Source organism: Mustelus asterias, chromosome 10 (genome assembly GCF_964213995.1).
Source record: "Mustelus asterias chromosome 10, sMusAst1.hap1.1, whole genome shotgun sequence".
NCBI classification, from domain to species: Eukaryota; Metazoa; Chordata; class Chondrichthyes; order Carcharhiniformes; family Triakidae; genus Mustelus; species Mustelus asterias.
In genome coordinates, this window is record NC_135810.1 from 56,772,432 (window position 1) to 56,789,858 (window position 17,427).

The window sequence follows — 17,427 nt, forward strand, 5'->3', positions numbered from 1 at the left end:
AGAAGGTGTCGTAAAACCTATCCAGTTCATGGATTGGGCAGCACCAGTTGTGCCTACTTTAAAGCCAGATGGCTCAGTTCATTTTTGCGGAGACTTTAAACAAACAATGGACCGTTCTTCACAGATGGACAAAAACCTGATTACCCGGATCGAGGATTTATATGCAAAGTTGACAGGGGGACTCTTATTCTCGAAATTAGATTTGAGTCCTGTTTATTTGCAGCTGGATGAGGATTCACAGAAATATTCTGCAGTCAGTGCTCTAAAGGGCCTCTATCAATATGCAAGGTTACCTTTTGAGGTATCGTCACCCTGCTTGATCTTCCAGAGAACAATGTTTCCATTGTTACAAGGTTTACCCCAGGTGGCCATTTATCTGGATGACATTCTCAGTACAGGTAAAACAAAGGCAGAACACTTACAAAACCTGGAGGAAGTTCTTAGTCATTTTTCAAGGGCTGGCATGCATCTAAGAAGAGAGCAATGTGTACCTCAAGTGACCTATCTGGGCAATTAAGTGAACAAGTTGGGTTTGCATCCTTTGGAAGACTGAGTGCGGGCGATTATAGACGCACCAGCTCCCACATTCGTTACGGTAGTTTCTAGGGCTGGTGATGGACTACAGAAAATTTATACCAAACCGGGCCTACATCTTGGTTCCACTACAACTGCTAAAAAAGGGTCAAGCTTGGGACTGGTCCGCCCGTCAGGACCTGGCTTTTAAGAGAATAAAGCAACAGCTGTCATAGTCAAATGTCTTAGCACATTACGATCCTAGAAAAGAGTTAATGCTAACCTGTGATGCATCTCCATACTGCATCGGGGCAGTATTAGCTCATAGATGACTAAATGGAGAGGAATGCCCAAGAGCATATGCCTCCAGGAACTTGGCCAAAGCAGAAGGAAAGTATTGCCAGATTAAAAAAGGAAGCAAAATACCGCGGATGCAGGAATCTGAAACAAAAACAGAAAATGCTGGAAAATCTCAGCAGGTCTGACAGCATCTGTGGAGAGAGAACAGAGCCAACGTTTCAAGTCAGGATGACCTTTTTTGGAGCATGGGATCCCGGATGTGCTGGTCTCTGACAATGGACCGGCTTTTGCCAACCAGGAGTTCACCCAGTTCATGAAGTCAAATGGGATTCGACAAAATCAGGATGGCACCATACCATCCATCATTGAATGGCCTCGCGGAGAGAGCACTTTAAAAGCTGGTTTGAATAAACAGTCGGCAGCATCAATGGACACCTGTTGGTTTCTCAATTATAGAATAAGCTCCCCCCGCCAACCCCAACCCATACCACAATGGGAACAGTGTCCGTAGATATGCTCATGGACAGATGACTCTGCACCAGATTAAGTTTGCTCTTCCCAAGTCTGGAGAGGTGAGGGGAAGGTTCGTGAGCAACAAAAAGCCCAGCGCAATGGGCACGACAATTGCAGCCCGGAGAGACAATTGGAGGCTGGTGAAAAAGTTTGGGTAAAGAATTACACCAATGGTTCTGCATGGTTACCAGGAATAGTGGACTCTAGGATGGGGCCTGTATTCTACAAAATAGAAGTCGGTGAGGCCCTTAAGAGAAAAAACATCTGGACCTCAAAATCACTGTTCATCCTGGAACCAACTATGACCAGGGGGCCGTGAACCAAGGAGAGTCCTCCCAGACCGGCCAGCCCTGCCTCTCTGTGGCCTGTAGTTAGGATATCGGTGTCCGAGATGGACGAAGCCCCACCTACTCCTTGCCGCCTGAGGAAGGGAGCGAACCAGAACTCCAGCACTCACGTCGTAAGGGACAGGAGCCTGTTAGATACGCCCCTCCCATGCCAAGTAGGAGGATCCAGACCCAGCACTGAAACATTGCAAGAGACCCATGAGGCAAGTGAATTGCCGAGGTTCCTTGGACTTAGGGGGGAAGGGTGTAATTACTTCAACGAGGTCCAAGAGCTTGGCCTCTTGGCTTATGAGCTCCCTGATTGAGGCCATGATTGCCTGCCCAATCAGGGGACCTCACCTGTATTTAAATATGGGAGTGTCAGGTCTACTGGCACTCCGAATCCTGACTTTATACCTGAAGCACTCTTCGGAGTGGGATTGAGTTTTTTAAATAAAAGGAATCTGGTGAAGCGACACCAGCCTCTGAGGAGTTATTTCACACAATAATGCTTGTGGGCCAGGAGAAGCAGTAGTAATTTTTCCCCAGCTCATCAAACAAACCTATTTCCTACTCTACATGATCAGCGCCCCCAGAATCAATGGCCCTTGTCCATATCTGCTCCAGTCTCTCTCCGACTCTCCACCACTTGTATATCCCTGACCCTACAAATACCCAACGTCCTAGACCAGGATCTCTCAATCACAAGGAACAAAAAGTCTACCTGTTCCTGGACTGTGTCTGCTTGTGAGTATTTCCTGTCCTATAGAGCACCAAGCTTGTTAATCAAACTGCATTACTGGGTAGTTGAACACATTTATACATTTTAAACCTTTTGTTACTAATTTCTGTATCTTTGAGTGAAGTTTAGCAATAACATTATTTTTTTACTTGTTAACTTAAGGAACCTGGCTAGCTTCTTACACTAAGCTACACACAGTTATGTATATGTATTGAATTAGCAATAATATCACCTTTTTAATTTCAAACTCTTGTTATAATCAAGCCAAGAGTGGGACAAAGATATGAGTCAGTTCACCCTTCCTAACCTTGTCAAAACAAATATTTGAGGGCTTGTTTGGATTTGAACCCATAAACAAAGGAGAGTAATTAGAAGTGGAAACTAAATTAATCCCTTAGCATAATCTAAACATTCAAATATAGTTCCTTGTGTACTAGAGTTAAATCATAACAACCAAAATGTATGCTTTTGAAGCTTTTAGAACAGTGTGAAGTAACTTGAAACAGTTTAAAGTCATTGTCCACTGACAGATTGAAAAGTGTGGCGAGGCAGTTGGTGATAGAATTTAGACTGGAAGCTTGGAAAGAATGCAAAAGCTGGCAGCTAACAATCTTGAAAATGAATTAGAAGAGCCAGAGATAAGTGTTTTGTTTTTATTCATTCGTGGGACATGGGTGTCGCTGGCTGGCCAGCATTTATTGCCCATGCCTAGTTGCCCTTGAGAAGGTGATGGTGAGCTGCTTCACTGCAGTCCACGTGTAGTGGGTTGACTCACAATGCCATTAGAGATGGAATTCCAGGATTTTGACGCAGCAACTGCTGAGGAACGGCGATATATTTCCAAGTCAGAATGGTAAAAGTAGGGAAAATCCTAAGATATTCTGTAAGTATATCAATGGGAAGAGGATAATCAGGGAAAGAGTAGAGCCCATTGGGGACCAAGTGGGCAACGTATGGGTGGAGACAGAAGACATTGGTAGAGTGTTGAATGAATACTTCACATTCGTCTTCACCCAAGAGAATGAGGACAATGGTATGGAATTCAGGCAGAGAAACTGTGAGATTCTTGAGCAAATTGACATAGGGAAGGACAAGGTATTGGCAGGCTTATAAGTGGACAAATCTCCAGGTCCAAATGAATTGTGCCCTAGGCTGCTGTGGGAGGCAAGAGAGGAAATTGCAGGGGCTCTGGCCCAAATTTTCAATTCCTCTCTGGCCACAGGGGAGGTGCCAGATGACTGGAGAACAGGTAATATGTTCCGTTATTTAAGAAGGGTTGTAGGGATAAACAAGGCAGACTGATTTATCTGAGATACTGGGGACCACTGGAGGAACTACAGACCAGTGAGTCTCACATCAGTGGTAGAGAAACCATTAGAGAAACTTCTGAAGGAGAGCATCTATCTCCACTTGGAGAGACAAAGCTTGATCAGGGATAGTGAGCATGGCTTCGTCAGAGGGAGGTCATGCCTAACAAATTTGATTGAATTTTTTGAGGAGGTGACCAGGTGTGTAGACGAGGGTTGTGCAGTTGATGTAGTTTATATGGATTTCAGCAAAGCCTTTGACAAGGTCCCACATGGGAGACTTGTAAAGAACGTAAATTCACGGGTACAGGGTAATTTGATAAAGTGGATTCAAAATTGGCTCAGTTGTAGGAGGCAGAGGGTGATGACAGAGGCTGCTTTAGTGACTGGAAGCCAGTGTCCAATGGCATACCACAGGGATCTGTGTTAGGCCCCATATTATTCATCATTTATATAAATGACATTGATGGCTATGTGGGGGGTAGGATTAATAGGTTTGCAGATGACACAAAGATTGGATGGGTGGTTAACAATGAGATGGACTGCTTTGGGCTACAAGGTGATATAGACAAAATGGTCAAATTGGTAGGAAACTGGCGGATGGAATGTAACCCAGAAAAGCGTGAGGTGATACACTTTGGAAGGAGTAATTTGACAAGGAAGTATTCAGTAAATGGTAGGACACTCGGAATTTTTGTGGAACAAAGGGACCTTGGTGTGTTTGTCCACAGATCTTTAATGGCAGAAGGGCATGTTAGTAGGGTGGTGAAAAAGGCATATGGGACACTTGCTTTTATCAATCGAGGCATAGATTACAAAAGCAGGGAAGTCATGTTAGAGTTATATAGAACTTTGGTGAGGCCACAGCTAGAGTACTGTGTGCAGTTCTGATTGCCACATTATCGGAAGGATGTGATTGTACTGGAGGGGATGCAGAGGAGATTTATCCGGATGCTGTCTGGGATGGAACATTTAAGTTACGAAGAGAGGTTGGATAGGCTTAGGTTGTTTTCGTTAGAGCAGAGAAGACTGAGGGGTGACCTGATCGAAGTGTTCAGGATTATGCGAGATATGGACAGAGTGGATAAGGAGCAGCTGTTCCGCTTAGTTGAAGCGTCAATCACGAGGGGACATAGGTTGAAGGTGAGGGGCAGGAGGTTTAGGGGGGATGTGAGGAAAAACCTTTTTACCCAGAGGGTGGTGATGGCCTGGAATACACTGCCTGGGTGGGTGGTAGAGGCAGGTTGCCTCACATCCTTTAAGAAATCATAGAAATCCTACAGTGCAGAAGGAGGCCATTCGGCCCATCGAGTCTGCACCGACCACAATCCCACCCAGGCCCTACCCCCACATATTTACCCGCTAATCCCTCTAACCTACACATCCCAGGACTCTAAGGGGCAATTTTTTTTTTTTAACCTGGCCAATCAACCTAACCCGCACATCTTTGGACTGTGGGAGGAAACCGGAGCACCCGGAGGAAACCCACGCAGACACGAGGAGAATGTGCAAACTCCACACAGACAGTGACCCGAGCCGGGAATCGAACCCGGGACCCTGGAGCTGTGAAGCAGCAGTGCTAACCACTGTGCTACCGTGCCGATTTGATTTGATTTGATTTATTATTATCACATGTATTAACAGTGAAAAGTATTGTTTCTTGTGCGCTATACAGACAAAACATACCATTCATAGAGAAGGAAACGAGAGTGCAGAATGTAGTGTTACAGTCATAGCTAGGAAGAAGTATCTGGATGAGCACTTGGCACATCATAACATTCAGGGCCATGGGCCAAGTGCTGGCAGATGGGATTAGGTGGGAGTTCAGGTGTTTCTAATGTGTCGGTGCAGACTTGATGGGCAGAAGGGCCTCTTCTGCGCTGTATGATTCTATGATTATTTTGTGAGTAGCTTGGAGGGGAACTTGCAGGTGGTGGTGATCCCTTTGTCCTCGATGGAGGTGGTCGTGGGTTTGGTATCTAAGGATCTTTGGTGAATTGCTACAGTGCATCTTGTAGATAGTACACATGCTGCGACTGAGCGTCGGTGGTGGAGATAGTGGATGTTTATGGATGTGGTGTCAATCAAGCAGGCTGCTTTGTCTTGGATGGTGTCGAGCTTCTTGCGTGTTGTTGAAGTTGCGCCCATCCAGGCAAGTGGGGAGTATTCCATCACACTCCTGACTTGTGCCTTGTGAGTTATTCGCCACAATATTCCTAGCCTCTGACCTGCTCTTGTAGCTACTGTGTTTATGTGGCGAGTCCTGTTGAGTTTCTGGTCAATGGTAACCCCAAGGATGTTGACAGTAAGGGATTCAATGATGGTAACAACATTGAATGTCAAGGGGCGGTCGTTAGGGTGTCTCTTATTGGTGATGGTCATTGCCTGGCATTTATGTGGCATGAATGTTATTTGCCACTTATCAGCCCAAGCCTGGATATTGTCCAGATCTTATTGCATTTGAACACGGACTGCTTCAGTATCTGAGGAGTCACGAATGGTGCTAAACATTGTGCAATCATCGGCAGACATCCCCACTTCTGACCTCATGATGGAGGGTAGACCGTTGATGAAGCAACTGAAGATTGTTGGGCCTAGGACACTACTCTGAGGGTCTCCTCCAGATATCCTGGAGCTGAGATGACTGATCCTCTACAACCACAACCATTTTCCTATGTACCAGGTATGACTCCAACCAGCGGAAAGTTAGCTCTCTGATACTCATTGCTTCCAGTTTTGCTGGGGCTCCTTGATGCCATACTCGGTCGAATGCGGCCTTGATGTCAGGGGTTGTCACTTTAACCTCACCTCTGGAATTTAGCTCTTTTGTCCATGTTTGAACCAAAGCTGTAATGAGGTCAGGAGCTGAGTGACCCTGGCGAAACCCAAACTGGGCATTGCTGAGCAGGTGCTGCTTGATAGCACTGTTGATGACCCCGTCCATCACTTTACTGATGATCGAGAGTAGACTGGGTGGTAATTGGCCGGGTTGAATTTGTCCTGTTTTTCGTGTACAGGACACACCTGGGCAATTTTCCTCATTGTTGGGTAGATGCCAGTATTGTAACTGTACTGGAAGAGTTTGGCTAGGGGAGCAGCAAGTTCTGGAGCACAAGTCTTCAGTACTATTGCCAGAATATTATCAGGACCCATTGCCTTTGCAGTATCCAGTACCTTCAACCATTTCTTGATATCATGTGGAATTAATTGAATTGGATGGGGATTGGCATCTGAAATGCAGGGACCACTGGAGGAGGCTGAGTTGGATGATCCACTCGTCACTTCTGGCTGAAGATTGCTGTGAATGCTCCAGCCTTACCTTTTGCATTGATGTGCTGGACTCCTCCAACATTGAGGGTAGGGATAATTGTGGAGCCTCCTTGTCCAGTGAGTTGTTTAACTGTCCACCACATTCACCACTGGATGTGGCAGGACTGCAGAGCTTAGATCTGATTCATTGGTTATTGGATTGATTGGCTCTATCACTTGCTGTGTTAGCCTGGAAAGAGACAAACTAGCTTTAGCAAAAATATATCTGGATCAGAGGACACTAGAGTTAGAATTCCAGGATAGGGAAAGAGAGACGAAAGAAAAACAGAGAAAAGAAGGATGGAAAGAAAAGAAGAGATGGAGAGAGGAAAGAAAAAGAGAGAGGCAGGAACAGAAGGAAGAAGGATAATTTCAATTAAAACATCTTGAACTAAGAGGGACGACTTTCTCTGGACCAGGGAAGATACCAATAGGGAGGGACCTTCCCCAACTCAGGATCAGATGCAGAGCTGTTTAAATTTGCCCAATCAATCCCAAAGTTGAGGAGAGGGACATTGAGACATTTTTCATTTCATTTGAGAAAACAACAAAGCAAATGAAATAGCCTGCATAAAGCTGGAACTACTAATGCAAAGAAGGTTAACAGGCAAAGCGCTGGAGGTTTATGCCATACTTTCTGAGGAGACCTCAGATTTAATATGACAAAGAAGGTTATCCTCAGTGCTTTCACTTAGTAGCTGAAGCTTACAGACAGACATTCTGAAATCTCAAAAAACAACCCAAACAAATTTACATAGTGTTTAAGAGGGTCAAGAAATTTCCTTTGACCGCTGAATGCAGAATTTAAATGAGAAGCCATCTATGAAAGCCTCAGAGAGGTAATTCTCCTTGAAGAATTTAAAAACTCACTCCCTACATCTATAAGAACACACATGGAGAACCAAATGGTTTAAAAAATTAGACAAATAGCCAAGGTGGATGGTGATTATGGGCTTGCCCTAAGCCCTTATCCCAAATGAAATCCTTTTTCCATCACCCCCACAAGCCCAAGAAGGATGGAAGGTGGGAGGATGAAAGGAAGTCAACCAGCCACGACTGAGAAGGGAAAACTGGGAACACAAGGGGTTCCGCTCAGGCCAAAAAGGAAGATATTGGGAGTAAGAGTGATGCCCAGAAGTCTTTGTGTTCCCATTGGAAGAAGATAGGACACCTTCACACTGATTGGAAGTGAAAAACAAGCCCATAGGATTTGTTGGGGTAAATCAAGAAGTCTCGCAACACTAGGTTAAAGTCCAACAGGTTTATTTAGAATTACGAGCTTTTGGCCACTCAGCTGATGAAGAAGCAGCGCTCCGAAAGCTCATGATTCCATATAATGTGCACTGTGCGGCACGGTAGCACAGTGGTTAGCACTGCTGCTTCACAGCTCCAGGGTCCTGGGTTCGATTCCCGGCTCGGGTCACTGTCTGTGTGGAGTTTGCACATTCTCCTCGTGTCTGCGTGGGTTTCCTCCGGGTGCTCCGGTTTCCTCCCACAGTCCAAAGATGTGCGGATTAGGTTGATTGGCCAGGTTAAAAAAAAAAAATTGCCCCTTAGAGTCCTGGGATGTGTAGGTTAGAGGGATTAGTGGGTAAAAATATATGTGGGGGTAGGGCCTGGGTGGGATTGTGGTCGGTGCAGACTCGATGGGCCGAATGGCCTCCTTCTGCACTGTAGGGTTTCTATGATTCTTCTATGATTCTATAAACCTGTTGGACTTTAACCTGGTGTTGTAAGACTTACTGTGCCCACCCCAGTCCAATGCCGGCACCTCCACATCAGGGGTAAATCAAGTGAGTCCAGGAAAAGGGATCCTGACCGAGAGAACAGAAGACAAAGCTATGGCTTGGCCCATGACAGTAAGTCCTACGAAATACACCGCTGTTGGTGAAGTGAACAAGATCCTTGAAAGTTACCAAGATTTCTTGTCTAAAAATGTGAGACAGGTAAACTCACAGTCACACTTAGCAGTACAGGGACCACCCTTTTGCTAAAGAAAGACATGACCTTGCTAAAGAGCATAGCTATATCAGACTTAAAGAATGAAAAAGTGTACATATTTCTTATTTTTAATTTCTTTTTGTGTAATCATAGAAGGCTTTGTATTCATAGAATCATACAGTGCAGAAGGAGGCCATTTTGCTCATTGAGTCTGCACCGACCACAATCCCACACAGACCCTTTCCCATAACCCCATGTATTTACCATAGCTTGTCCCCCGGTCACTAAAGGCAACTTAGCATGGCCAATCAATCTAACTCGCATATCATTGGAGAGTGGTGGGAAACCAGAGTACCCAGAGGAAACCCACGCAGACACACGGAGAATGCGCAAATTCCACACAGACAGTGATCTGAGGCTGGAATTGAACCTGGATCCGTGGCGTTGTGATGCAACAGTGCTAACCACTGTGTCCAATGTTTCATTCTCTGTGAGGTGGAGATGTTTTGAAGATGTGATATATAGAATATCAGTTTACAATGTCATCAGCAAAAGATAAAGAACTTTTTTCCAAAACAGGCCCTTTTGCTAAACAAAGGACACTGGTCTACGACAGCTACTGTGTTTCATTTGTGAAGAAAACAAGCTTTATGCAGACAGAGGCCGTAATTTTCCACTCTAGAGTCTAATTTTGGTGGCGGGTGTGGAAGTGAGAGTGTTTTCCACAGGTGGTGGTGGTGAGGTAAGGGCGGGCAGGAAGTTGCCATCCCCACTGTTATCTCATAGGGTTGAAGGTCAAGGTGCCATATTTAAAGAGTATTCAGACAGCCATTGACTCACCGCAAACCAGCAGCTCTGAATTTTACATTAACCCGAATGTCACAAAGCAAATAATAGTTTGGCGAAGCTTCCCTGAAGATTTTCCTCCAGGCCACCCAGGAACGGCAGCTGGAAGCCTTCCTATTTGACCACCATGGCCTGGGCGGTGCTCGCAGCAGAGGTTAATGCCCGTGGGGCTCACAAAAGAACTGGCCAGCAGTGCAGGAAGAGCTAAACATCAGGGTAAGTGGCACCATCTACTGACTGCAAAGTGATGCTCATAAGGTCATCAAGAAGTGTAAACATATGAGTACACAGGGTTGTCAGACAGGAATTTTGGTTATAGGAATCATTAGCAGATGGGACACGTGAAATGAATATGTGCCAGATACTTTATGTTCTCCAATGTTCTATCAGTTGGAGGACAATCTGCTTGTTAATCACTGAGGAGGACTCAGGAGCTGGCAAAGGCATGCATGCTCCTAAATGGCTCATACACCCATTAGGATGACACTCAATCCTTCTGCCTTTCTGGGGGACAAGAACTTGCACAACAGGAAGGAGCGGCCAGGACTGAAGGCAGTTTGCTTGACCTCAGAATCCTTACCTCTTTTGAAGAGGAGGCTGTTGAGCTAGCAGGAAGGAACAGCTCAGTGCCTGCTCTGAAGTTGGGACAGGGTATCCCCAGCAAGCCAATGAGAATGCATCCATTCTGCAGTTATCAAGTGCAAAAGACTGAGTGAGACATTCATCCAGGAGCCTGCTTAGGTATCCATTAAATCTTTCTTTACTTCATTCTTGGGGATCAGGAAAAAAAACAGGAGCCCTATAGCAGAGACCAGCCACAGAACCAGCCCCAACCCCACCTCTGAGGATGCACTATCACACCATTCACCTGCACCCTCCACTAGTGCAGGTACTTTAAACTTGCTGGGTGCAGATTCTAGAGTAGGCTTGGGGTCACAATTTGGTGAACACATCACTGACACGGGTCCACTACTGGCAGAGGAAGTTACAGCTGAGGTCTCTGACACTCAGAGAACTACTGGAGACTAGGCCCCTGCTTATTAACCCCATGCCCCAGACGATGAGCCTTGGTACTCAGCCATGAGAGATGCAGAGATGGCAGGGGGACATCAGGCAGAAATGCCAGAGGTCATGCACAGACTGGACTGAAGTTTAGAGGCATTAGTGTATAGTCTGTCTGCTGTTGTAGCTCCACCATGTAAGTACTTGGCTGCCTCCATGGAGATCCTAACAGTCTCCTTGGAGACCCAGGTCCAGCACAGTGCACGATGACTATGGATTTGCACTCAGATCTGTACTCCATTGCTGTAGCCATGGGTGCAGTGCAGCATGGTTAGGCAAGAGAGGGACGGCTATCTTAACCTCCTTCCAGATGCCCCTTATCCTCAAGGAGTCAGAGTTGCCATCGGACAACCACAGGGAGGAGGAGTGCCAGACAAACACCCTGTGGGCCTCAGCCCAGGATAATACAATGGTCTCCTGCTGTTCCATCTCCTCTCTGCCAATGACTTTATCTCATCCAACAGGTCAGCCTGAGGAAGGTCTTCCTGCATCTGAGCAGAATTCTGGGGCCAATGGCCTGAACAGCTAGGCCAGATACAGAATTGGACAATCTAAATTAAACAACAGCCAACAACTTGAGCTGCCAGGCCTGATGAGAATTTGGACAGGTCAAATTTAAACACAGACACAAATCAGAGGCAAGCAAAGGTAGACCTGGACTTGTCCTGGAAGCTGCGACCCGAGATTCTCGACCCTGACCAAATAGGACATTGTTTTGTATATTTACCAGTATCTGCCATACTCACCAGCACCTCAGTTACCATATATGGAAAAGGCTACATGCACACTGTGCACCTGAGGATTTCTGACATCTTCCAGATATGGAATCGGCAATCCCATTTAGTGCTATGACCCCAGCTGGCAACTTCATTGGCTGGAAGCCAGAGAACCTTCCAGAAGGGCGTGAAGAGGGGGATAAAAAGAGGCACCTGGAGGCCATCCTAGCGAAGACTCTACCACCTCGCAAAGATGTGGCAATGACAGAAGAGGGCGTGTGAGACCAACCTTCATGAAGAAGACTGAATTCAGAGGCAAGATCATCGGAATCGGCGGAGGTCAGTGAAGATGATGAGTCATACCTGACGGAGCAGCCTGGCCATGTTCAACTACACGAGTAGTATCCGATTCCCAGGTAGATGGTACAGTGGGTGGGATTTTACAGCCTCGCTCGTCCCAAAACCATAAAATCCCATCCGAGGTCAACAGACCTTTCAATTATCCACCCCTCTTCTACTCTGATTCCTGTGGCAAGCGGGATGGTAAAGTTTCGGCCAGTGTGTTAAAAAGTTCTGTTAAGAGTGGAGTTGTTTTTTTTAATAGAGTTTTGATGATAAGGTTCTTTAATAAAATTGGGTTCAACCGCGAATTGACTCTTGTCCTTTGTTTTCTTTGGAGTAAGAGCACATGGGTAAATGAGTTTTAGTATAAACTGATTGAAGTGTCTAACGTTACAGACAGCATTGGCATCCTTGAGTGGACCTTCAATAAGGGACCAAAAGTTGCTCCAAAGTTGAACCCACCAGCCTTGTATTCTCGGACATCCAGCCAGAGCCTGAATTTAGAGGGCAGTCGCCCCACATGACAGCCAGGATTCAAATGGATGAAGGGGATAGAGGCGGCCAAACAGTAATTGCGCCATAAGCCAGGTGTCTGTAAAGTGAGATAAACAAAAAGTAGGATTTGAAGCTAGGCTAGTCAAGGAGGAAGGATAAAATCTGCAAGTCAGCCCTGATGGATGCTGGGCATACCAATGGTCCATTGGCTTGGAAGGACTAGGACTGGGAGGGAATTTAGCACAAGCCAGACCCCGACCCCGGTTACTTCCCGTTCTCCTTGGATGAACCTGTGAAGGAGATAAAACAGAGTAGAATCATAGCATGTTGCTGAGAATGGGAGGAAGCTTTGCGGAAATACTTGAATAAGAAGTGACCCAACTGGGTCAAGTACTGTGCTAAGTCAGTATCGGGTCTGGGATCCTAAGGACAGAAGTGTTGGGAAGAGGTGCACAAAGAGTTGGGTAAGCGCATTTCCAAATTACGTAAGACTATAGCGATAGCCAGTTGCGTGGAACAATTAAGAGGCAAAGAAGCAGAGAATTTATAGTTCAAGGAGGAATTAGAGTAAGAGAGGATATAGAGAAAATGAAGACAAAAAGGATAGAACAGGAACAGAGGAGCCAAGCGAACTTGCTGCGCATGGGACAATTCCTACCCCAGTGTGATAAAGCACACCAATAGGAACAGTATGCAACCTGGGATTGTGAAGCAGCACAGAAAATTGTGGCCAAGCTTGTGGAGAGTGCAGTAATCTTCAAGCGATGGTCAACATCCTGCACCAGGCAAGTAAAGAGAATAGGGCCTGTGCTGTAGATCACTTGAAGTGCCAACATGAGATTGATAAACTCAAATACGAACTTTCCATTCAAAAAGGGATAACTTATGTCTTGTAGAAACTTGTGCTACCTGCTTTCTCCCTTTTCTTTCTCCCTCATTTTTTTTTAGTCATCCTTTGCTGACTCTTAAAAGTTGACCAATGTCCTGACCACTTGTACATTGTTTCTTTCAATTTGACACTATGCTCTACTTTATTCAGCTATGGATGGTGCATGTCGTGTGAATTAATTTAGCTATCATAATCAAGGTACATTAGAGCAAAGTATAATGTCTGTTACCAAAAAGTAACTGGAGCTTGTCAGTAGGTAGAGGATAGAAAACCAAATAGTATAGGAAATGTTTCAGCAACTTATTCTGCTTAGACTCTATTAGGTATCAAATTGTGTCTGCCGAATCATACTTGTAGTGGCCTCTGCATATGCCTTCATGACATCCTTGCCCTCATCATCACCATCCTCATCATCAGAGGAGACATCTTGGTCCTCAGTATCTCTCTCTCAGCCAAGACATCCGCACTTTGTACAGTGAGGTTGTGCAGGCCCAGCAGACAACAATGATCCCAGACACACTCTGTGGTAAGTATTAGAGATTCCTGCTTGAGTGGTCCAAACATCTGAAGCTTGGGTAGGATTCTCCGGCTGTGCTCACCTCAAAACTGGAGAATCCTGCCCGAGGTCAATGGACCTTTGCATGGTTCCCCCCCCCCCCCCCCCCCCCGGTCTGCTGCAATTCCTGTGGCAGGTGGGATGGGCGATTCCAGCCCTTATCTTTCAGAGGCCTATCATCTGCTCAATCGTGGACCTTGTGGAGGCATGTGTGACCTTGTACCACTCCTCAGCAGCACTCTGCAGATGGTGAAGTGGCGTTATCAGCCAGGTCTTCTGGGGGTTTTCCTTGTCCCAATCGCCAAGGATCTTCAAATATTTGTGGCACCTGGGAGTGGCTCAGAATATCGGCATAAGAGCTCCCTGGGAACCAAGCACAAACATGCAGGAGTTTCCTTCTGTGATCACATTTGAACATTTGCCATCGATGAAAATGACTGTCTGTTGTCAGGGAGCACCAAGGACCCGGGTTCAATACCAGCCTTGGATTACTGTGTGGAGTTTGCACCTTCTCCCCGTGTCTGTGTGGGTTACCTCCGGGTGCTCCAGTTAGCTCTCACAGTCCAAAGATGTGCAGGTTAGGTGGATTGACCATGCTAAATTGCTCCTTGGCGTCCCAAGATGTGTAGGTTAGGGGAATATGTGGTGTTACAGGGATAGAATGAAGTGAGTACCTGTTGCTTTGAGCTTTTGGGACTACACAAAAATGTCAGCCTCTTGATTGAGACCTGGTGTTGATAGGTCAAGCTGTGTGAAAGCTGGACACGGGAGACAAGGCCAGCAGGAAAGGGACAATTTTCTATGTTCAAATAGAAAGAAGGGGAAAGAATAAGTTTAAATAAACACCCTAAGGGCGATTTTACCATTTTTTGTCTAAGTGCTGGGCGAACTTGAAACTGGGAGCATTTCAGATCTTTCTTTTGGGCGTGTTTTCAGGCCCCCCCCTACCCCATACGCACTCTGCCTGCAAAATTCTGAGCGCGCCTGTTGCTTGCTGCAGAAGCCTGTGGGCAGGGCTTAACGCGCCCGAAATCATGCAGAGGGAGGTAGTATGCATGTGTAGGCCTCTGATGCTGCACATGCAGTACCTGGTGGGCATTGCCCAAGTGCCAGACTGGCACTGCCCAAGGGGCACTGCCCCTCTTGCCCTCGGCCTTCCTCGGGGGCCTCAATGGCCTCCGGTTCCACCGGCGAGGCTAAATCGACTGCTCCTCATTCTTAGGGAGCATGTCTATTCCTCGCCGGAAAGAACCTTTCCCGGCAAGGCCATAAAGGGGGGGGGGCAAGCCTGGACAATTGAGCACGGGCTCACTAAGCAGATGTTAAGCAGCATTTAAATACCTTAACCTGCCTCTCACCTATTTCTGGCGAGAGGCTGACTGCGCTGTAAAATGGCACCAGTTGCAAAAACCGGCGTCAATCGCTCTAATCGCTTTACGCCCCACTGTACCACCATGCCATGCCCATTTATGCGATCGCCCCCAGCATGGTTGATTCATTCTAACTCTAATAAGGTCCAGTCAGCATCTGTGTGCGATATCTTTTCACCAAAAAGTTATAATCCTTTTTTGTATTTCAAGGTTTTGAATTAACCTGTGTTTTGTATTGCTCATTTTCAAATTTGAAAACAGATGATCACAATGGGTGTGATTAAAATTAAATAAACTCTTGGTTAATGTTTAATTAATGAATATTTAATTTTTTACCTAGTTTGAAAGTAATGCAATTTAAATGCTTTCCTTATTACAACCAGATGCATATCTGCTATTGGCCACATTCCCTCCTTCTCAGATGCCAAAAGACTATTTCATCAGAAAACATGTGCTTCAACAAAAATCTCTACTGCTGTAGGAAGTTAATAGTTGCGTTAAAATCAAAATGAGGCCATGGGGCATAACAGTGAGTGCACATATCCTTATTTGTTTCATCTCAGAAATATCATTGATGGGAAACAACGCACTATCAGCTAATTCCATGGTAACAAATACTTTAATCTGTTATTTGCAATTTCTTGAGTTTTATGCTCTTTAGTCCTTGGCTTTTTACCAGATGTTATGAAATGTAACTTTCGTAATGCATATTTCAGATTAAGTAGAGATATATGTAAGTTTTTAACATTTGTTTTGGAGTGCATCCTTACACTCGTTAATAAAAATGTCAGACTAGTCTGCTTTTAAAAATCTCTTATCAAAAGCAGACATTCTTTCCTTTATATCGTTCCGTTTCTGATGATTTCCTGCACTTTAGATAAATCATAATTTCTACTAATCTCAGTCTTCTCTTCCATTCTTTTACTGGATGATACTGCTTTTTTCTTTGATTTAGAGTTAATCTCTTTTTAGTTAAATGTCTTGGCTCAACTGCTAGTACTCTTGCTCCTGATGCAGAAGTTTGGGAGTTTAAGCAGCACTCTGAGAGTTAGTCCGCAAATCTATGCTGCGATAATGGCTGAATACTGTTTTGTTTGAGAAACTGGCTCCAAACACCCACAATCTTTAGGGTGCTTCTGGGGTGCCAATAAGGTGACTGCTACAACAATATGATGCTGTAATGTGTGTATTAAAATTTAATACTTGCCGTCTAATATAACACAATAGTTTTAAGTTAACTGTGTTTGCTTTTATAATTTCAAATTTGCTCGAAAAGTCTTATTATTAAGGTAGCAAATCAAATATTGTGCAGATACCAGTAAGAATTTAAGTATTTCTTTACTAAACAGGATACCGGAGAAGAAATGCCATGTTCAAATAGTTCTGTAGCAAACTTCAGTCAACCAAGTAGAAACAAAGCTGATTCTAAAGCCAGCAGCCACCAAATTACTTCAAGTATTCAAAAGAAAAACATGGATTGCAGCACACCATGTGAGATCCGAAAAAGAACGTCAAAAAAAGAAAAGAATTATATGTGCAGTATGTAATATTCTATATACAATGTGTGGATACACAGTAATAGCAAAAATAAAAGCAAAATACTGTAGATGCTGGAATCTGAAACAAAAACAGAAAATGCTGGAAACTTTCAGCAGGTCTGACAGCATCTGTGGGAAGAGAATAGAGCCAACATTTCGAGTCTAGATGACCCTTCGTCAGAGCTGAGAGCAAAGAGAATCAGAGATTTATACTATGAGAGTGGTGGAGGGGGGGTGTGGAATGGGACAAAGGAAATGTAAATGAGGATGCAGAAGGCTGAGAAGGTGCTAAAATTGTCCATTGAGTGATCAGAATGTGTGAATGGCAGAACAGAGATACAGATTGTTAAAGAACTGCCTGAGGAATGTGGCAGTTGCCCTGAAAGGGAGGGGGTGGGGGGGGGGGGGGCAAGAAGGAGAGCTGGAATGGAGAAGTGGACAAATGGAAGGGAGAAAGAAGGATGATAAAATGGATGAATGAGATGAAACAAAATAAAATAAAATAAATGGAAGTGGGGTGAAAGTGGAGAGAGTTCATGCTCTGAAGTTGTTGAACTCGATGTTCAGTCCAGAAGGCTGTAAAGTGCCCAATCAAGAGATGAGGTGCTGTTCCTCCAGTTTGCGTTGGGGTTCGCGAGAACATTGCAAAAGGCCAAGGATGG

At 45.1% G+C, this 17,427-nt stretch overlaps 1 protein-coding gene across 1 annotated transcript in view; it reads left to right on the forward strand.

The window, feature by feature from the left end:
• Positions 1-15,735: 15,735 nt before the first annotated feature.
• Positions 15,736-17,427, forward strand: part of angptl5 (angiopoietin-like 5) — a 31,504-nt gene continuing 29,812 nt past the window's right edge. Inside the window, exons 1-2 of the mRNA XM_078222784.1 lie at positions 15,736-15,834; positions 16,577-16,766. Of these exons, the coding sequence (XP_078078910.1) occupies positions 15,736-15,834; positions 16,577-16,766 (289 nt within the window). The remainder of the gene's footprint in view (positions 15,835-16,576; positions 16,767-17,427) is intronic.